The sequence below is a fragment of the Gobio gobio genome (genome assembly GCF_949357685.1).
Source record: "Gobio gobio genome assembly, chromosome: 2".
In the NCBI taxonomy this organism is placed as follows: domain Eukaryota; kingdom Metazoa; phylum Chordata; class Actinopteri; order Cypriniformes; family Gobionidae; genus Gobio; species Gobio gobio.
In genome coordinates, this window is record NC_137098.1 from 28,614,975 (window position 1) to 28,637,942 (window position 22,968).

Here is a 22,968-nt window from a genome sequence, read left to right on the forward strand (position 1 = left end):
ATCTATTGTAACAGTGCCGCTCCATCTAGTGGCTGAATTATGCACACACAAGTCTCACACCTCAACATTTGTGAAATAAGACATAATTGTAATAGAAGTGTTTAGATCTACACCTAGTATGTTTTGGTTTCTCATTGTGCGGTGTGTATCTTTCTTAGGTTGCGTATTGCCTTTAAGTGGATAGTCCGAGCCTTCTCAGGATACCTGTCCACTGACCAGCTCCTGTTGTTATGGGACCGTATCCTAGGATACGGTTCCTTAGAGATAGTGGCAGGTAGGTCGATTATATCCTAATGTGTGACCTTTTGCCAGCTATTGTGAACATGACACAGACAATTTACTGTCACTTCACATCTTCAGAGTTTGATGTCAGTAATTGAATGGATAAATAGATCATTTCAGTGTTAAGGAGGTGTTAAACTGTTCTTAATTTACCTTAATTTTGAAGGGAAAGCCTCTACGTTAATGCACTCTTAAATAAGAAAGGGTCAGTCAGTCACATGACGTACGCCCATTTTCCTGGAAGATGACTGTTTGTCTGTCCCTCTTTTTCAGTCCTGGCCGCTGCAGTCTTTGCCTTCCGAGCCGAAAATCTAATGGAAGTGACATCACTGGCATCAGCTGAGGTTGTTACTTGCAAGCAAGTGTTTGTGTTTGTGTGTGTGTAAATTTGTGTTTGTGTGTGTGTGCAAGTGTTAAGGAATACAGAAATAGTGTCTTCACTCGCAGCCAACACTAGTAACCCAGTCCACCCAAGGCACATGTTTTAAAATTGCTGGGATAGCCACTTTTAAAAGTGGACCAAGTACCACACACCCAGCTTTAAAATGTTTAGACTACGTGATGTCAAGTGTGATGGGAACTTTAGCATGACAGTTAACTATCAACACTGTATGTGCGTTTGTGTGTATATGTCCTGTGTCTTTGTGTGCTTAACAGTTTAAAACTAATTAATTCAAGGAATGTTTTGGGTTATGTAAAAGTTAAGCTCAATTGACAGTGGCATTTTGTTAAAAACAATTTTTTTTAAATATATGCAAAAATCTGAGTTACAGTGAGGCACTTACAATGGAAGTGAATAGGGCCAATCTGTAAACTCACAATTTCAATATTATAGCCATTAATAGAGACAAACAGTATGAGTGTTAACATGAATCTAGTGAGGAAAAAACACTTGCTAACATTTTGTGTGTGAAGTTACATACATTGTTGATGCAATAAATCCCGAAACCTTAGAAAAACTGTTAAAATTATGATCTAAACAACTTTAAAGTGTGGTCACATTTACCGTTGTTCTTTGAATTTCTCAGGGACGAAATCCAGTCGTTTCAATAGTAACCCACCAATTGACCTATCGGTAAGCCCCTCCCCTCGAACGCAGATGAGCCAATGGTAGTTGAGTATCAGTTGCGCTGGGACCGGAACTCGGACACCTTTAGGTTTCAGCGCCATAGAGAAACATTGGAAAATCCGAAGCTCTCATCGGTTTAATAGTGTTTATGCTACAAAAATGGTAAAACGATGTGTCTGGGGTACTGTGACACTGATTCCAGGTATCCTGAGAGGATTTTCTGGTTGTCTTACTCTCATTAAGTTACGATTAAAGTTAGCGAGTCCCTGCTAACATATAAACTGAAATAACTAACGTTAACTGTTCTCACATCATGTAACAGTGTAGGTCAAAAACACATAAACGAAGGTCTACATGTCAAGGACTTTATTGTGATTTATTGTCTAATTTGTTTTTGGAGTTTAGATATGTTTAAGGTCTGCATTATCTGTCTTACTTAGGAGGACTCCTATTTTGATGGGTGTTATGGTCTACGGGTAAGTTAGTGAAAGGGAGAGCTACCAGTTTATCAGAGTTGTTTTACAGATACAAAGTTTACAGTTTATTAGCACCCCCGAAAAGGCATACGGTCTGTATATGTTTGTTTGCTGTTCGTTGTATGAGTGTTTTTGAATAATTTGCTGTGTTTTGTATGTTAATGATAATGCAACAGAGCGAGAGAGAGAGAGAGAGTTTGTGAATGAGACGTTAATGCGCACTATGCTTTGTTTGTTCAGCTCTTACTGTGATTTTTTTGGAGTGATAAACTTCATAAACCATCAGTAAAGTTTGGCCATCAATAGGAGGGGGTCCGCTACATTCTGTGTCCAAAAACATCTTGGGATAAGGTTTTCACACTGACAGCTGTCCTTGTAAGACAGCTAGCAACTCTGTTTGTTTGTCTGAGTTAGCAACTGTAACTAAAGGGGGCGGGGCTTCCCGATAGGTCAATTGGGTATTCTGACACTTTTCTATCAGAACCAGCATTAACTTCTTGAGCAATTTGAGCTACAGTAGCTCGTCTGTTTGATCAGACCAGCCTTCGCTCTCCACGTGCATCATTGAGCCTTGGCCGCCCATGACCCTGTCGCCGGTTCACCACTGTGCCTTCCTCTGACCACTTTTGACAGATACTGACCACTGCAGACCGGGAACACCCCAGAGCTGCAGTTTTGGAGATGCTCTGACCCAGTCGTCTAGCCATCACAATTTGGCCCTTGTCAAAATCGCTCAAATCCTTACGCTTGCCCATTTTGCCTGCTTCTAACACATCAACACGTCGGTGTATATTTATGTCTAGTTTAACATTTTAATATACAAAAGCGCAAAAATTTTTTTGTTAAAAAATGGATTTCTACATGTCCAACTTTTATTGAAGCATCCATGGCCATTAAGAGGGCTGCGCTGTCGGATGCAGTTGCTTGATTGACGGGTGTAGTAAAAGTGCATCTGACCAGCTTTCATTAATTCTATCTGTAACCTGCAGTGACGCACGGGCCCGGGCCCCAAAACGCTGTGAAGATGCTGCTGGACAGTATCTGCTTGCTTATGTACCACCTGGCTTCTACTGGAGAAAGTATCATAACACGTTGTATTTTTAGAGCCCAAGCCTGGTCATGAAACATTAGAGGAGACGTGCTAACCTGATAGGGGACTCTAAATTTATTTGCTTCCAATTCCATAAGGACCGAAGCTTGAGAACTTGAAGGCCCCCGCCCCAAACGGCTCCTTTGAGGCGGATGCACTCTTAGCACCTTCCAAGCTCTTGAGCCACATAATTGCAGGCCACTAGACGCCATTTTGTGAAACGGGATTGGCGGTTATGCATTCTTTTAGTTCGACTAAGTGTCCTGTGTTTTTATTTCCAGACAATCTGAATGCATGCTTCTCTCATGGTTATTTACAGTAGCTATGCTTACATAGGCGTGGACAGGATTATTTTAGAGGCTGACCTAATTGCATATGCATTTGTAGGAGTTTCCCTTTCAGACGTAAAATTTATGGGAGGAGAGTATTTAAATAAATCATGCAAGGTGATTTACTAAGGTTTGCGCTAGTCATTTTACTGGTATTTGCACCATTATTTACCGCCCCTAAAAAGCATATCTTAAACCAGACGTTTATTTTGCTCTTGGTAGATTGTGTTGGTCATAATGCAAATGATCCGGCTGCGTCTGTTCTTTAAATGTACGCATTGTCAGTAAATCACCCGCAGAATTTTCCACTCCCATCGGTACTTTTATGGGATTGCGCTCTCATGCTAAAGTGCCATTTTTAATAAATCGGAAAGGAGAAATTCAGAATGACTTGACTTCATTCACCAACAACAGCTCATTCTGTGCATCCTACATCATTACGCTATGTGCAGTTCTTTCCAGTTTTGGTTTTCAATCCGATCAAGTGTTTACATGTCCTCTCGAGCAGATTAGAAAAGATTTAAACTAATGCTGTCATGTTTAACATAAAAAATGGTATATGTGTGTGATGTGTATGTATATATGTGTGTGTGTGTATATGTACACTATATTGCCAAAAGTTTTGGGATGCCAGCCTTTACATGCACATGAACTTTAATGACACCTCATTCTAAATCCGTAGTGTTTAATATGTAGTTTGCCCACCCATTGCAGCAATAACAGCTTCAACTCTTCTGGGAAGGCTTTCCACAAGGTTTAGGGGTGTGTTTATGGGAGTTTTTGACCATTCTTCTATTTGCGCATTTGTGAGGTCAGGCACTGATGTTGGACGAGAAGGCCTGGCTCGCAGTCTCCGCTCTAATTCATCCCAAAGGTGTTCTATCGGGTTGAGGTTGGGACTCTGTGCAGGTCATTCAAATTCCTCCACACCAAACTCGCTCATCCATGTCTTTATGGACATTGCTTTGTGCACTGGTGCGCAGTCATGTTGTAACAGGAAGGGACCAGCGCTTATACCAAATTCTTCCCTCAAAGTTGGGAGCATGTAATTGTCCAAAATGTCTTGGTATGCTGAAGCATTAAGAGTTCCTTTCACTGGAACTAAGGGGCCAAGCCCAACCCCTGAAAAACATCCCCACACCATAACCTGCCCTCCACCAAACTTTACACTTGGCACAATGCAGTCAAGCAAGTACCGTTCTCCTGGCAACTGTCAAACCCAAACTTTAATATTTTTAAATTTTAATCGAATTTGGCAAATTCATTCCGACTGTCATGGTTACATGTGACTTTTTTTATTCAGACTGTGCTACTAGTCTGATTACAATCAAAATATTAGGGTCCATGTAAATGCAGGTAATGTCATGCCTAAAACTAGCATAAATCTACAGCAGCGCTTATACAGAACATAGCCATGTTTCTTAGTTTTTCCATTTTCAATTCTTTTCTTCTTGCAGGCTGTCCTCGCTGACCTCTCAACCCTGAAGGTGATGCCCTTGCTGCAGATCTTCCTCTTCGCCACTTCTGTCTGAGGAGCCCTTTGTGTGTGTTAGTGCCTGGATGTTCCAGTGGATTTCATATTGACTCTAAATGGATATTTCACCCACAAATGAAAATTCTGTCATCATTTACCTTCATGTCATTCCAAACCTGTATGACTTTCTGCCTTCTGCGGGACACAAAATATGATATTTTGAAGAATGTTGGTAACCAAACACTTTTAGTTTAGTTGTATGGAGTCTATGGACGAAAACTCTTTTCTGAGTCATTTCTGTTCCACAGAAGAAAGTCATACAGGTCTGGATGGGTGATGCCAAAATAACAATGACAATTTTTGGATGAAGTGTTCCTTGAAGTAGCAATATATATATATCCACTTTCCTTTTCTCCTGATGTAACCAATACCTCTAACAAACCGTCTAACCATTTTGCTTTATTCTGGTATGAAACTGCCTCTCACAACCTTTTGAATTACAAAAGGATAAATTAAAGATCTGACCTACTTTTATCCTTTTTCACAAAAATGCATTCGATTACAGGAGTATAATGCATTCCCAACGCCCCATTTAAGGTTGCATTGTTTTTAACCGTAATAGTGACACAAGGGAAAAACAAGACTAGATATGGAACTGAATAATATATGAATCATATGCAGTGTCACTTGGTATTTATTATCTTAAACATTCCTTTTTAAATATATCCTTATTTATGAATGTGTTAATGCCATATTATCACTGCAAGCCTAAGAGAATACTGTATGTAACTCCCACTGTTGTTATTGTTCATGAAATCATTTCTGTTAATCTATGCCATGCTTCATGCCACATACCTAAATATTGTGAATGAAAATTCAATATGGTCTTCCGTGATAATGAGGTGCATTTTGTAAGATATTTTAGATGGTACTATTTAAACGGCTTTTGTAGTTGTAGTGTACGTTTTAAAGATTAGGCCTTGTGAGGATCTTTGGCATAGTGGAAGTCTTAAAATTATAATAGATGCCATTTACTCACGTTAAGTTACTCTGGCTTAGTGCCACTGAATGTGGATGAGAACATTTATCAAAATATGAACATAATATTTCCATGGATGATGAAAGCAGCACTGACTGTGATATGTGTTTTGCCTCTCATATTTACATAATGGTTGTTGTGTGTGACTATTAATAAACCCAGAACTCATTGCACTCCCTGACATGACCAAAAATGTGATTGTAATTTTGAAGTCACACACCAAATGAATTGTTCATTTTTCTTTATCACCTGTTTGTATTGAAAATGGGGGACACCTTCTCTGCATGTGCAAAAATGTAACATAAATGTAGCTTTTTTTATTTTATAAATTGCAACTTGTTTATGTTTGTTATATTTTGATTGCCAAAAGATATTCATATTGGTTTCTCTACAATGTAACACCACTTCTTGACAGATATTATTTATTTTTAAGTATTTTTTGGATGCAAGTTAAGAATTGCCTAAAATACATTTTAAAAATGTCATTCATTATTCAATAAAAGTTGTACATTCTCCACACAATATAATTTAATGTTGTTTTTTTTTAATTTATTTTACATTTCATATGCATGAATAGATTTTGTTTCAACTTTAGTAAAAGTTGACTTTATTTCAGTAATTCTAACAGAATTTTGAATTAATCTAAACAGGATTTTGAAATTGTACAAAAATGTACTTTATGTGAAGTACTTTTTTGTACAATTTAAATTTGTTTTCAGATAAAACATGTTTAAGTGTTAATAAGTTACATTTTAAGCTAAATTAATTTGTTTTAATATTTGTGATGCATTTAATTTGACTAAAAAGCCTGTACTCAAGACTGAAAATACAAGGTACCTAAAAAGAATTTAAATCAGATTTTTGTAAATATACACTATTTTGTGATGAGCACACTTCTTAAAACAAATATCTGAAATTTCCATATATTTTGTTTTCATCAACAGATTGAAGTTGTAATCAGTGGTGTTGACAAGCTACAAAAAAGTCCTTGTGACAGAAGAAAATGCATATAAAAATACTGTATTTTTACATGCAAAATGAGGAAAAGTGCTCCTATTATGCTATTTTAAAGGTTCCTCATTTTGTTTTGGAGGTCTCCTATCCATCCATGGTTTACATGCATTCAAGGTTCAATTTTTTTTTTTTTTTTACATTTTCTCATAATATACATTGCACATCACATTTCTCACAGAGTATTAAAATGGTTTGTTTGGATTCAGTCTGTCTAATCATCTCGACGAGTCTATTCTGCTCTGATTGGCCAGCTGACCTGTCAGGTGTGATTGGTCAATTTACAGCATTCGTCGGAAATTAAATGCTCATTTACCAAACCTGGATTTCAGCTCCGCAGGCATCCTCAGCTTTTGTATACACAGTGATACGAAAAATAATGATTGTGTCAATAGCCCGAGTCCTTTAGAAGTGCATAAAAAGTTGATTAGCAGCACAAAAAACAGCATCTTCTCCATACGTCGACAACACGAACAAAACTCTTACAGGCCTCAGCTAGAACTATACAGCAATTAAGGGTGGGTCAAAGTAGACATTGTTTGTGGGCTGCCAATGAAACACATAGGGCCCTATCATACACCCGGCACAATGCGATGCCAGATGCAAGTGTTTTTTTGCTAGTTTCAGCCCGGCGTACACCCTTAAAAATAAAGGTGCCAGGAAGAACCAAAAAGGGGTTTTCACAGTGATGCCATAGAAGAACCATTTTTGGTTCCCTGAAGGACCGTTTTGTGAAAGGTTCTTTGAAGAACCATTTTTTTCTAACCATTTTATAGTCTAAAGAACCTTTCTGCACTACAAAGAACCCTTTGTGCAATGGAAAGGTTCTTTGGATATTAAAGGTTCTTCATGGAACCTTTATTTTTAAGAGTGTGGTTATGCTTTTCACATCTTGCGTCAATGTGTTTAAATAATAAATGGACGTGCTGGCCTGAAAACGAGGTGTGTTCAGGCCATAGACTGTAAAAAAATATGGACGTAGTGTCCGTGACGTCACCCATAGGATTCTGATGAGCCGTTCTGAAGCGCAAAGTAGGGACGAGCCATCTTGGCAGCGCGTCATCGCGCGTCACTCCCGGATAACAGAAAATGGGCAAAAAGGCGGGACGTGGGCGGACTTTAAGTGACGCGATGACTAACAGACAGCAGATAAATGGCTATCCACCTGTCACTCGAAATGGCCACGCCCTTAATTATGCAGAATTTTAAGGCTTTATATAATGTAAACGAATGAGTTATAAAAAAATCCACCCCCCTCACAGTTGTCATGAAGGGCAAAATGAGCTGTATAGATCAAAAGCACAATTTGTACCAGGCTGTAAACATGTTTTATTCTGCTCTAAAGTTGGCCATTTTAACATGGGGCTCAATGAGATTCTGCTCCCTTCTGGATCCTGTCCCTAGCGGCCAGTCGATGAATTGCAGTTTGAGGCACTTCCGTATTGGCTTCAAGAGAAACTGCGGGAGGTTGCCGCTTGGTTCAGGCGCATTGTTGGCGCGTTGCTAATTTGAAGCAACTGAAAACGACTGCGCCATTGACCAACAAAAACCTGGTCTAAAGTCAATAGCGCAATATTTTTTTATTTAAAGCGCGCGTTAGTAATATGCGCCTATAGGCGGATCCACAACGCGCGTACACTCTGCTTATTACACACAGGGATTCCTCTCTGGAGAAGCGTTCTGTCATTCCGCTCACACATTCTGCCATGTAAATAGGGAATCCGGCATGACGCAAGCGCAATTGGCTTTTAAAGGAAATGGGAGATGACACTCTGATTGGTTTATTGCACATTATGCCCAAAACACACTCATTAAGAGAATAGGGACAGCCCTTTTAGACCATGCTCTGGGCATGCCGACCCTTTTTCCCGTCGTTAAACTAGCAAAAGTGGATTTGGACATGCCCTAAGTGCTCCTGCGCCATGTGCTTCAGACTATGCACTCAGATTGTTAAAATAGGGCCCATAGACTGGCATTATGCAAATGTGTTACAAACTTGTATAGGTTTGGGAAGAATTGGGCCTGGAATTTCTCTTTTTGGCAGTTTAGAAATCAATCAATCACACTGCTTGAAAGGTCATATTTGAAAAGCATAATTTAGTACGAGTTGACAACAGCAATACAATGGTAAAATCATTCGCACACATGCATTTTAGACATAAATGGCCCTTATTTTGTAAAAGCTGTACAGTGCATTGAGCTCCATGAATGTCAGCATAAATGGCTCTACAAGTGACTCTACAAGTCACTACAAGTTGACCCCAGCTAAGCGAACTCCAGTGGCTCTCTGACATCTGCTCCTTCTATCCGACTGCCCCTCTCATTCCCTCTGCGTCTCGTATCAAATTATGCCACTCGTCCGTTTTCTGCCCTGCTTTTCGCTTCCCATTGCCTCACGCTGGTCTCTCGGTACATCTGCCACCTGTTTACACAACTTCCCACGCCCCGTCCCATTATTGCTGGACTTTCAGTGCACTCCTAGCGGTCCCTCAGTGAGTGCACCATAGCATTGCTTCTCGCTGAAACATTTCTTGTAGACAGGCACTATCACATTTCCACTGCCTCTCTGGGCACCTTTATATATTTAGACCCATATAATATCTGCCCTCCAGTTGAAACCTTTATGCAGGAAGTTGAGGGAGCTTGTGTTGAGAGAATTAATTATCAGTGTTTATTTGCACTCCGACATGTCATCGATATGAAGACAAATTCATTCTTTATATCAAATGAAAACTTTAATATATTAGTACGAGTGGTGCGCCGTGGTGTTTTAGGAGGCAAAGTCCTCACTTTTTTAAAATTATAAATGAAATGTAAATGTATATCCCTGTTACACCTAATTTTCCTGGTTATAAATAAACAGAGACACCAAATACAATTCTAGTTTGTATTTTTACACAAACTAATGTTCTATTCATTCAAACCAAGTATACATTTCATCAAGTTAATGTTTTTACGCATTTTTACATGTATTCCAAAATAACAACTAAAGGCAGTAACAATTTAAACAATATACTGTATATTATTTGTGAACTAATGTTCAGCTTCTTTTTAATAGTCAACTTATTTTCAGCAGTCATCCAGCTTGTACACACTGCTCAGAGACACAGACACGAAGATGTACCTTTAATATCCCCAAGCTTTGCTCATTAAATCCCCCACAGTCATCATGTTTTAAGGCCATTTCAAGTTTGATTTTGATGTGACATAAAGCGGTGATATCTAAGTGGCTGAGTTGTTTACTTACTTTTTAATTAGTGTTCCCATCAACCGCATTGTCTTCATTCAGGCTGATTCGAAATCAAGAGGTGGGATTTATAGCATGAACCAATCATAACCGATTATATCCAGTCATAGCGCGATGGAGGCATTGCCTCCTCTCATGTGACTTTCCCTCATTCATTCTCAATTACACCCCATCAAATTCACCACAAGCTTTGGAGGGGTCTGTTAAAAGTCAATGGGCTCAGGGGAGCCAAGTCTTCCACTGTAACTCTACCTGCGGGTGTCACTGTTGGGCAGTGTTCAGGTATGAAAACAAGTGACTTTTACACTCTTTAATTAGCTTAGAAATCTAGACGCACCCTAGCGGCAGCAAATCTAATTTGCCGCGAGTGTAGTCTAGCAACTCTCGGTAGACCTGCGAGCTGGAAAAACCAAACTCTGGTCAGGCCAATCACATCGTGTATAGAGTCGGTGGGCGGGCTTAACATAATGACGGCACGTCACGTCAGAGTTGCGGAGGTTGCGTGCTACTTGTAAACAAAGAAGCAGGCGAACGGTGGTCTTTCGAACCGGTTTTGGCCGCGACTCTGGAAGACTTGAGTTAAGCTTTTCTTTGAGAAAAGAACAAAGAATGGCACTGAAGTCATTCTTAAGAAAGGAAGGAAGATGTGTTCGGAGTTTTGCCGTCCACCTTAGAGATAATCACCATATTTGCAATGAAACCATCATATTTAAAAATACGATATTAATCATTTAATTTAATAGAATATAATGTATTGTTACTACTGTAAATCTATATTAAATTATTATGGGATCTCATTCAATGCTTTCAGAATCTTTACTTTTTAAAATTATTTTGTTTCTGTATTTTTCTAATAAAATATGTTCATATTAACATATTTTAGTGACACTATATTTATTGAACAAAAATTAATTATTGTATTTAAAGGGGTGGTAAAACACATTCTTTTGAAGGCTTGATTGTGTTTGTGGGGTGCACTGTAACATGTGTTCATGCTTCGTTTTAAAAAAAATTGCCTTATTTTTCATATATTTGACCTTTATTCTACACTGCTCTGTCCCTCCTTGTAAAACGGTCTGATGCTTTCCGGGTTGTATGAAGCCAGTCCCTCAAAAATACGCAGTGGGCTCTGATTGGTTAGCTGGCCCAGTGTGTTGTGATTCGCTAACCGCAGTGCACGTCGGAAACGTCACGCCCCTTACCGCCCGAATCAGACCCAGAACATTTTAGTGAAGATGATCGAGCAGAAGCTGTTCAGTCCTCGAGAGTAAAGACTGCGGATCTATAATGATCGCTACTGAATGGCACTTTAACTTTTGTATTTTTAGAACGATTATAGCCAAATATCTGTCGCAAGAACTAACCCAAAACAAACACTAAGCACTGGCTTTAACTAGTAAGTTAGCCAAATCACACACAGAACCATGTTTAGCATGCCTGTAGATAAACAATACATAAAAGCTCTAATCAAAGAATCATTTACACTAATGCCAGGTTCGCTGTTGAGATTTTAACGTTAGTGTTTGTAACGTTAGGTGTTCGTCGGATAACGTTAAGTATGAATAAGCATTTAACAGACTGGTTTGCAGAACAGCGTTGTCATCTGTTTACTTCCTTGCTACAACCTATTACAGGAAAACACATCGATGAAAAATAAATCAGACTTACAGGTTGTGGCCCGTGAACAGCTTCTGTTTGTAAATCCAGCTTTCAGGACAAGCCGTTGTGCATATCCTGTATTGAACTCGCGAAGTTTGTGGAAGATTGTGTTGTCCTCCGTGAAATGTGCAGCGCGCGCGTCGTGCATCCACGCACCGGCAGTGTTTTTTTCACGCAGCTGACGTTGTGCAAATCTGGCATTGAAATCGCGAAGACGGTGGATGCAGGGAGCCCTGCGCGCGCCTGATTCCCCGCTGACTCAAACACACGTGCATATAACATGCTGTATGTTAAACGCTCTGCAACGCACCCCCGTCCCTATGAAGGCTGAACAGAGCAAGTACCCCAGACCTGCAATCCGGATGAAAATAACAGCGTTTCTTCGGCATTGCGGCAAAAACACAGCCTACTAACGCTTCCCCGCGGCGATACAAAATTGCCTCGCCCCCCTTATTTCATATTCCCCGGAGGAGGGGTTTATGTAAATATTGGGCCTGGTGATGTCAGCAAAACCTGGGTGAATGTGTAGTAGTCCCTAGCGGCCGTTTGCTGTAGTCCTTAGAAACTGATTTCTTTAAAAGCAAATATCTCCCTTTGCTTTAAACTTTGAACGTTGTAACTTTGCAGATGTTGTTTATGCTCAAGCAGCAACATTACACGTTAGCTAAAGTTAGAATAGTGAAATCGTGGTTTACCACCCCTTTAACAAAATAAACCAAATATAGTACAAACTTTGCTAAAGTGATTGTTTTGAACAAGTATTAACTTAGACATTATTAAAAACTTTATTTTAGCTAAAGTATTTATATAAATAATGTGTGCCTTTTGCCTCATGCTGGTGAGCATTTAACCCTGTGTTTGGGGTAAAAGGCCCACCTCGCCGCCTCATACATTTATAAGATTTTTAAACAAATTTAACCACTTTATAATTTATTTTCACACAAAATCTGTTGCTCCATCAATGTTCAATACAAATATATATATTTTTTTCTGCAATCATACACTTTGGGAGCAGTGAAAAGCAAATTTTTTCTTTGGGTCTGCCCTGTTGTATGTGGTTCATGCTGTTTACAATTGATTCGGTTTAGATTGATGGATCGCAGACATGCTGGTCCATACCATCACTATGGACTACACTGTGGACACTTGTTGTAGATGTTGTCTATGTCTATAAAATGTAGTTGCACTAACGTTCAAAAGTGTAGTGTAAATAAGATATTTAAATGAATAGTTTTATTCAACAAGGAGACATTAAATATATTAACATTGATAGTAACATTTACTTTAAAGATTTCTATTTTAAATAAATCCCCCAATTTGTGTGACGAAATAAAAGCAGAGGGTCTCAACTAAATCCTGGATCCAAGGAGACACATTTGAAATGCATGGTAATACCAGGTGTAAATGGCAGGGGCGTAGCCAAAGCCAACAGACGGGCCTGACAGGCATAGGCCCACACTGATGAATAGGCCCCCTAGTTATTGTACAAATATTATATTTATTAAAGTATAAAGTAAATAAAATGTTTTTATATAATGCTTGATGAGTTTGATTTACATCTGTGTTAGGCAATTAGATGTTATCCAGGCTGTCTCAGGCATTTTGTGCCTGCTCATGTGTGTTCACCCATTCAGTTAGTGTTAAAAAAATGTTAGAAAAACAGCAACAATGTGTAAGCAAAATTCAAAAATTCCATCCATCCGTCCATCAGCCCACAAGTAATGGCAGCCCTTTTCAATTCCAAGCCATTATTCTCATGGCTCATTCTGTAACAGGTAAGTGGTTTTATTTTAAAAATCAGATCTATTTGGTGTTGTGTTGTATGTGGATGTCAGTGTTGTATGACTTAATTCACAATTGATAAAAGTTCATGTCAGTGTTTTGTATTCATAATTGATAAATAAACAGCTTTGTATAATTTTATTGTTTGAGTATTGTAATCGGCAACAGTATTTATTGCTTGGGCCTATCGTGAATACATTTTGGTTATGTTATCATTGGACAAGCTTTTTTCCTACACAGTTACACACATGTTTGTGACGAAGATGTGGTAGTTTTACTGTTTATACTTCAGTTCATTTTCAATAAAAAGAAAAGATAATGATTTAAATTACCTGATTATTGAATCCTGATCCATTAGTTTGCATTTGGCTATAAGGAATAGCCTACGTAGTAAAGTGAAGGACCCTACGTGAAAGTGCGGCTTACTTTTGCCCATCCTGGTCAACAATAAAATTCTACTTCACCACTGGTAAACAGTAATGCGTCTTTGCTGACCAATTGTGATTGGATCACTGAAAACACATCAAAGTGTTTTCTCTCGCCATCATCCCTCGCTATCAATATGCAGGAACTTCTCCCGGAACTTCTGGGAGAGGTGAGATTTCTAGTGTAGCCCAGGGGTTTTCAAACTTTACCAAGGACCCCCAAATATGATTAACCTTTTATGAGGGACCCCCTTCCTAAAATCCATCTATATATTTTTTATAGGGTAACACTTTATAATAACTACACACTATGAAGCATTAGTAAATAGTTAATTCATCATTTATAAAGCATTAATAGACATTACTAAGCAGTTTATCAATACAGCTATAAATGCTTTATTCTTGATTTATAAGCATATCTATAATGTGTTTAATAATTGTATTTTCATACTTTATAAATTATCAATTTATCATTTCTAAATGAAGTATTACATTATTTACAAACCAGTTATTTAGGAGTTGTCAGTGGTTCATCAGATCATTTATAAAGTGTAAGTAAAGGGTTAATAAACTATCCAAATATACATTCATACATCTTATTATTTAGACATATAGTAATAGTTGCTCAGTGTGTTAATAAATACTTTATTAACATGTATTCCTACTGTAATTCATGATTAATTCAGGTAGTTATAAAACATTTTGTCAGTTAACTATCTTTGTGAGCTCATCTAAAGTGAGGACTATTTATGCCTCGTAAAGTTTTTACAAAGGAGATTTAAAGGCTCAGTTCTCTTACTTGTATAAAGCAACTTTCACAATAAATGTATGTAAGCAGCTTACTGCGTTAAGAATACTGCCTTACAACCTCAGTGAGCAATAAAGGGGACTATAGTGAGAAAATTTTTACAGAAAGATACAAAGCAAACTTACAATTCTGGAAAGTTTATATACGGCAAGAAATGAGAGAAACGTTTAGAAATTAAACAAATATTCAGTAGAATTTAAAAATTTTTGCTTTGTCTTTTTATTCTCTGAAATTTTCTGGGGACCCCTTTAGAACCTTCTGGAGGACCCCTGGGGGTCCCCGGACTCCAGTTTGAAAACTCCTGGTGTAGCCTATGTTTGCTTTGCTTATTATCAAAGAGCTATAAACTGAATGTATTATTAGCAATTGCATCCTGGTCATGTGATGTCAACATGGCGGCGGTCATACGGGGGCGACCTGCTTCATGTAGAAAACAGCTTATCTAAGACTAATATTTGTCTGAGGTGAGATATTTAAATCATAAAGCAAACCTCCATCCCCACTATTACTTAATCACACAATTTTAAGTAGAACGTGACAGGAAAACGCTTTGTAATCGGAATCATATTCCAGATGAACATTATCCCACAAAAAGAAGAAATACAAATTATCTGCCTGCCTGCCTGCCTGCTTTCAACCGCGGTCTGCCTTCAAAGCACGTCTCTCTCGCGCTGTCAGCCAATCGGATTCTGCCATGTTGGGACGGATGAACCAATCGCAGCCCATAGCGAGGAGGAAAACTTGTCTTGGCTGATTCTCAGGGTGTAAATTGTTGCGTGTCGCGATGGGAGAAATAAAAGTGGGAAGTGATAAACAATAGTGCGGGCTGTTTCCGGGAGGCGCCAGAATTCCCTAACAACTTTCGTGCTCTTTGCATACCGATAGTCAGCCAAGAACACCGCTCATTGTTGCCGCACACAACCCGTTCAGTTCACACTAGCTGCAGGCTTTGTGTCATAACATGAGAGTTTTAGGCGACATCACCGAAGAGGGAGAACCAAACTGCCGGCGTCCTGTCAAATGATTTGCATACGGACTTCCGCCCCCTGAATTTAGTTTCTGCATTAACTAGCAAAGGCAGTGGGCAGACCTGAGCCCTCATTTCAGGCGCAGTCATGCGGACTTGACATTTAAACTCGGCTAATATTTGGACATGAAAGGCACACGCGTGTATTTCGGATGGTCCCGATGGATTTGGATTAAACGACACACTGGGATCTGACACTTGCATTCTGAGAAGCGTTTACTATGCTGGATATCTGCCGGCTCTTGTGGATGTACCGTGACTGTTTGCGGTTACTTCCCGTGTAGAATTGGGATATTGCATTGGACTCAGTTAGGTATTTTGTAGCAGGAATGCTTCTCCTTGGGGATATGATTTAAAACGGGGGATCCCTCGTCAGTTTGGATCCTAAAGTAGGATACAGCCAGATCCTCCAACCCAACCCGGTGTCTGATGTCTGAATGCTCTGATGTCTATTTCAATGTGTCATATTAGAAGAGTTGACCATCTCTTTTGGATGGAGTTTAACCTCGCGATCTTCTTTTGACGTCTTGGACAGCGTGGATGCATTTTTAGATCGGTTTTTTTTAAGGTTGGATTACTTATTTTTGCCTACATTTTTTTACAGGTTGGATCTCGTTTATTTCGGGTATTTAAACTCGCTGCTTTCTGTGTAACTACTGTTAAAATTACACGTTTCATTCTTGTGATTCGTTTTGACGATTCCACTGGGTGAAAATACTGTGTGGTCTCTTGTTTATTCATTTATTGTTCGTTGAAAGCTTTTTTGCACACCATGACTTTCTTGTCCGGGGCAGCGGTTCTGTTGCTGCGTGGACTCGTCATCTCTGCGGTATTGGGCTTAGAGAGTTCATACACGAGTCAACTGTCGAACCGAGTCACTCCGGATCCAGCAGCAGCTGTTGCTCCTACAGGTAAGACCTCTGTCATAACAAACCACACATCTGAACAACCTGCGTTATTCTGTTTACACGCAAAGGCACGAATGCTCTGTTTTGATGAGAGTGTTAATCAGGGAATGTTGACATTGTCACGGCACCGTGGGTCCTGATGGTGGGCAGGTCTCTCTCATCCTCGCATCGCTTCTGGATGATTCTAGAGAACCGTATTCGTTTGCCTGTATGTGTGCTTATGAAAGTGATGAAGGTCAGGACGACATCCACTAGGATTTCTTGCTGTTCCACCAAAAATGCATGGCATGAGAGAGCAGGAGGGAACCCCACTGTCCAGACTAGACAGCACCTCCATTAAGAGAAACCACAAGATGGGGTTTTCCATGGCCACTGGCTCTCATAAAATGCGTTCTTGAAATTGACACTTATTTTACACAATATTCAGTAAGCAATTGAAACAGCATGCATTTATATTCGTTAACACTACTATGGCAAGCCATTTGAACATTTATTGCTTTATCTAGTATCTATGTTACTAGTATTTTTGTGTTTTTTTTTTTTAGTAACTAATAAATAATACACTACCGGCTAGTATATTTTTCAATAGTAACTTCCATTACACTAGTACTAGCACTAATAATGATTAGTGTCTATTCAGCCAGTCGCTAGTATTTTTGCTGCTAGTCTCTATTGTCACTCACTATCCCAATAGTGACAGATAGCATAACTATTCCATTGTTATGGCTAACAAATTGCATTTTTACTTGTTGTTTTTAGTAATTATTCATTAGGTACTATAGTTACTAGCAGGTGCGCCGTTGACCTGGGGGGGTTATGACCCTCTCAGTTTTGAAAAGACAGCAATTGACCCCCACACTTTTGATAAGGGAAAACAGCCTGCTTAATTCGCTAACTAAAACTTCAGATAACGGACATCACATTCATTAAGTAATTCAAGCCATACAAAAGTTGAATTGTGCAAGGTTGAAAGTTGAGACATCCCACATAAAAGGCTGGTCTACAGGGGACAGATTTGGCATTTTGCTTATCCCTAAGTTTTGATAATTCGTATGTACTACTTATTTCACTTAGTTTGTTTTGTAATAATAATCAATACTATTCTGTTAACGACCAGGCAAGTTTAATATATGATGGTGGTCCGACAGTGAGCCTGAAGTGTTGGTCCGATATCTGGAAATTTGATCTTACTATCTGGGCTTTTGCTTACAGTTTGGTCCCTGGAAAAAGTCTCATGCGCCCCTGGTTACAAGTAAATAGCCCAAGACTCAGAAATATCATGGTCATTCAAACTGTAATTTTTAAATCAACTTCTATTTTGGACTATTATAATATTTCTAGTTTATTATTGTCGGTGTAAAAAGGTTTTTGTCAAAACTAATGTGAGTCACCCATTCATTGGCTAATGATAAATTCTAAAATGTCCAAATATTGGCAATTAACTGATGCCTCTGATATACTGTATGATTATCGCTGTTGTATACAAGGCAGAATGTTGTCCTGGGCCCTGTAATGATGGTGACCCAATAAGATCTTCTATGGTTTAGCCTACTTTTTAGCCCTGGAGACGGGGCCTACCAACCAAAAAAAATAGCTTTGGGTCCTGTGAATTTAGAGATGACCGTATACTATACATCTCTTCAAATGGACATTTTGATCTACAGAAAGAGATCTTCTAGGTCCCTCCTTTGTATCCATCTTTTAAAAGTCAAAAGATGAATAAATACAAAAAAAAAGCTAAACTAAGGCTTGGGATTTGTACCATACTGATAGTTACATAAACAAACATGACCGTTTCAGTCAGTCAATCAGCCTATTCTGGTTCATAACCCCTACAGCTGTTTTCCCAATATTAGTCATGCCTTTAATGACAGTGAATCGTTTCCGAGGGGCAGCAGAGGCCGTCGAGCGCTTGCTGAGGACACAGGGTGAGATGACAAATTGCTGTATGTGCAGAGCTACGAACTGCTCATATGATGAATGCAATCCAGATCTGTGGTCATACAGGAATGGAGACTTAATCAGAAGGGTAAATAACCTGCATGCGAATGGTAATTGACTCATCAGAAATGAAATCCCTTGGACAAATTATTTCAGCTGTTGCCATAGTTTAGTGCACTCTAATGGACACTTGTAATGAATTAAGGACAAGTGCATTACTCCTAGCTGCAACAAACTCCTTGAATTAAGGAAACCCTACATTAATCCGGATAGATTTGAAAACGGAGTTATCGTTTCAAACTGCTCTCCGTCCACACTAGCGTTTTCCGAAAGTTTCTCGTATCCACACTAAGGGCTGTACGATTAATCGAAAAATAATCGAAACCGAAATTCAGAACCTCTAACCGACGTATTTTTCCCATGTCGGTTATCTCGGTTTTAGTCACGCGACTCCGCCCCGTCAGTCATATCGAGTGCAGTTTGCAGGCACACAGAGAGATGCAGGAGCAGTTATCTTTGTTTATAGATGCCCAGAATCACTATAGTAACTGCATGTTTTACACAGTTTATACTGGTAAGTTAATTGCCGTTCTTATAGCCTGCACTGCCACACACATACACACACACACACACACACACACACACAGAGACGGCGCGCGCAAGCCCCGAAGCCAGATCACTTTCACTTTCGTCCTCATAAAGTTTGTCAAGTAAATGCGTTTAAAGGCTTGAACATTTAAAGCGATTGAGCACTATTCAAAAACGACAATACGGAAAAATTCTCCGTTCAGTGCTCAGCTTTTTTCTGTGACACAGAGAGCCGAGCCGTGTCACGTCTCTGACAACGCGCGCGCGCGCGCCCTGAAGGCAGACCTCTTTCACCTGCGTCCTCACAAAGCTTTGTCATTTGTTTGTTTTAAGGCCTGCCAGTTTTAACATTAAAGCGATTTTAGACCATCAGATGTGTATTATGTTGAACTAATGCCTGATATATTGTGACACACGAACACTCAGACAGAAGCTCGTACATCACGTGATGATCGCGCGCAGAGGAATGCAGAAACGCAGTGTCAACGCTGTCCTGTGACTTAAGTAAAGTCACTAAAGTAGCTTAGAAACTCAACCGTTATAGGCATATATTTTAATACCTTTGAAGCCTAAGTACAAACCACAGCTTTATAATGAATAGAGACGGTATGAGTAATTCACACACACACAATCACTCTCTCATTAATGCATTCAAATAAATGTAATGTAGGCCTACAGTGCTAATTTATCTGTAGCCTATCTGATGTACAACAAACAGAAATTTGCCCCTTAGACAATAACTGCTGAAAGTGAAGAAATGCACAAAAAAAATGCACTTTTTCATTAGGAAAAAAACACCTTTTAATAGTAGAAAATATTTACAGTAAAAATCTTATCAGGAACTTACTCAAAAACCTTATGAGGGCAAAAAAGGAAAGCAAAAAAAAAAAAAAAGCAAGCAAAATAATCGTTCATTATTCGTAGTCGAGGTAAAATGTTCAATTAATCAAGGTTTTTATTTTTGGTCAAATCGTTACAGCCCTATCCACACTGAAACGTCAGTAAACACCACATTCAACTTACTGCGCATGCGTAAAACCTCATAAAAGCTCACTGAGATGAAACAGACATCATCAAGTTATCACACAATACTTGTGGCAGGATAATTTTATTTAGCAAAATAACTCACCATTAACTGATGCGTCCAGGTCGCACTTGGTCAACCATTATTATGTTTGGTCTAAAGCGCAACTCCACTTGTGTTTTGCCACAGGACAGCAAATGTGAGTACATTTTCTGTCATCCTTGCTTGACTGTGATATGAAGTGTGCAAAGTAACATATTTTACCAACTGTATGAAAGTGAATAGCACATAACTGGCAAAATAGCGGTATAAACATACAAATCTATTGGTACAATATGAGTCACATGACTAAACATGCATCATCCTTTTCAAATACTTCCATCTTCACAGTCCACACTACAACACAAAGACGGCGGTTTCAAATTTATCCCCTTTGGAGAGCGTTTTCAAAAAGCTACGTTTTCGTTGACTTAAAACGCCGTCTCAGTGTGGACGGAAGACCAAAAAGGAGAGAAAAAGATGTGTTTTCAAACGAAAACGTATTAGTGTGGACATGGCCTTAGTTACTATTGTGCATTGACACTTGGGGTTTTCTTCACTCAGGTAGGGGGTTGATGATGCATTTACAACATTTTGAGCATGTATGCTGCCTTTCCTGTCGGAAATTTCATAATTCCCACTTCTGAAGTCGTGATTACGAGCTTGTTGCGCTCAAGTGCTTTGTTGTCGGAATGAACAGAAATAATGGAGCACACCAGGTTTATTCTTGCCTATTTATTGGGAAAATCTTATTAAAACCAACATTATATGTAGTGTCACATGCACTGACAAACATATAAACATTTACGAGGCTATCCAGATAGTCGGCTTTCTGACGATTTTGTAATTTCGGTCAAATGCAGACAATTTTTGTTGTGTATAAAACATACAATACTCTTCAAATGATTACTCTTATATGTAAATATGCACTACATTAATGACAAGACAATCTAGCTGTTTTAGGAAAAAAAAGCTAGTAAATTATACCTCACAGCAGTAATTCTCCACCACATTTAAAGTTTATGACAAGCCCATCCCGGGAATTTGGGTATCAAAATGATTTCCGAACTTCCCAGTGGTATACACGGCATCAGAGGGCGTTCATGTGCAATTTTTACCTAGGAAACTCGTATTTACGATAATTCCATTCCAAAAGCACGTGAAGGCAGCATAACATACTGTCAATGGTGGACTTTACCCCTGGGTTTTGTAGGGGTAAACTGTAGCAACATTTCTGCAAAGATATATGTTGCTTCTTGCAGTTTTTGTTCGCGACTCTTTCAAAGTGAAATGTCCAGTGAGTGGCACTAAAATCAGTTCAGTTTTATTTGAAACAGATGAATGTGAATCTGGCAACATTTAATGAAGTTGGTTGTTGCATTTCGGAAATGAAATATCCACACTGAGTGGCGTTAAAAGGTGAATGCTCTGTCACGTTTAAAAAAAAAACGTATTTTCTGCATTAAACCCTTTAGTTATTAAAGGGTTATTAGTTCGCCCAAAAATGAAGAAAAATTAGCCCATGGTTTACTCACCCTCAAGTCATCCTAGGTGTAAATGACATTCTTCTTTCAGACAAATAAAATCAGAGTTATATTAAAAATGTCCTGGCTCTTCCAAGCTTTATAATGGCAGTGAATTGTTTCGTTTTTGAGGCACTACACTTTTTCCGTAAGTTGAAAACTGAAGGCGATCTGGTTGAAGCTATATCATTTACTTTATAAAATTGAAATATGGATATTTTTCTCACACAAACGCATGGCTTCACTTCAAAAGGCCTTTATTAACCCCCTGGAGCCGCGTGGAACAGATATATGAGTGATGGATGCACCTTTTATGGAAAAATTCACTGCCGTTATAAAGCTTGGAAGATCAGGACTTTTTTAATATAACTTTGATTTTATTCGACTGAAAGAAGAATTGTCATATACACCTAGGATGACTTGAGGGTGAGTAAATCATGGGCTAATTTACATTTTTGGGTGAACTAACCCTTTAACCAACAGTGTTAACTAAAGCACACGTGAGATACATGCATTTGCTTGTTTGTACAAGTCTTTGAGCTCTTTTATCATGTGTTTTATTGGACTTGTACCGGAGCTCTCCACATCGCAAGTGAAGTGCTGTACCAGGTGAGCTACTAAGCAAGTTTACTATACATCAGAAAAGCCAAACTTATGGAGCTGGTTATGTGATGCAAACATTAAAATGTATTAGTTTTCACTAAAGTGTTTTGAGGTCATGACATGGTATAGTGCAAGGAACCATTAATCAATAATTTGCCCCTGTAACAATAATTTGTGTTAAAAGGAATAAAAGTAGTTAGTGTTTTATTGCCACTAGTGGTCATTTAAGCTTCAAACTGCAGTGAATTGCTTGGATGTGTATAGGTTTCTTGGAGTTTTGCAAAAATATTTAGTCTAGAGTAAACACTGATGATCATTACACAACCTTTTTACAGCCTACTTTGGGAGCTGATTTTGTCAACCTTCAAATGAGACACACACACACACACACACACACACACACACACACACACACACACACACACACACACACACACACACACACACACACACACACACACACACACACACACACACACACACACACACACGCACGCATTCATTATAAGGACATGAAAAATGAGAGGCCAGTGTTTTCAGTATTGTCCTCCAACCACTAATGTGTTTAGTTAACTGAAAGTTAAATATCATCAGTGAATGTGTATGTAGTGGCTGTGTTGGCAT

The 22,968-nt window shown here is 38.9% G+C and overlaps 2 protein-coding genes across 6 annotated transcripts in view; both read left to right on the forward strand.

Annotated features, from left to right (window-relative positions):
- tbc1d19 (TBC1 domain family, member 19) overlaps window positions 1–6,279 on the forward strand; it is a 35,017-nt gene extending 28,738 nt beyond the window's left edge. For both annotated transcript variants that reach the window (XM_079843515.1, XM_079843516.1), the window contains exons 19-21: window positions 159–274; window positions 556–626; window positions 4,704–6,279. In XM_079843515.1, the coding sequence (XP_079699641.1) occupies window positions 159–274; window positions 556–626; window positions 4,704–4,778 (262 nt within the window). In that variant the 3' untranslated portion in view covers window positions 4,779–6,279. The remainder of the gene's footprint in view (window positions 1–158; window positions 275–555; window positions 627–4,703) is intronic.
- A 9,136-nt stretch (window positions 6,280–15,415) lies between these two features.
- stim2b (stromal interaction molecule 2b) overlaps window positions 15,416–22,968 on the forward strand; it is a 62,430-nt gene continuing 54,877 nt past the window's right edge. Inside the window, exons 1-2 of one of the 4 annotated variants that reach the window (XM_079810679.1) lie at window positions 15,466–16,343; window positions 16,477–16,629. In XM_079810679.1, coding sequence (XP_079666805.1) covers window positions 16,491–16,629 — 139 coding nt within the window. In that variant the 5' untranslated portion in view covers window positions 15,466–16,343; window positions 16,477–16,490. Of the gene's footprint in view, window positions 16,630–22,968 lie in introns of all 4 variants that reach the window. The other 3 variants (XM_079810680.1, XM_079810681.1, XM_079810678.1) reach the window with 3 other exon arrangements.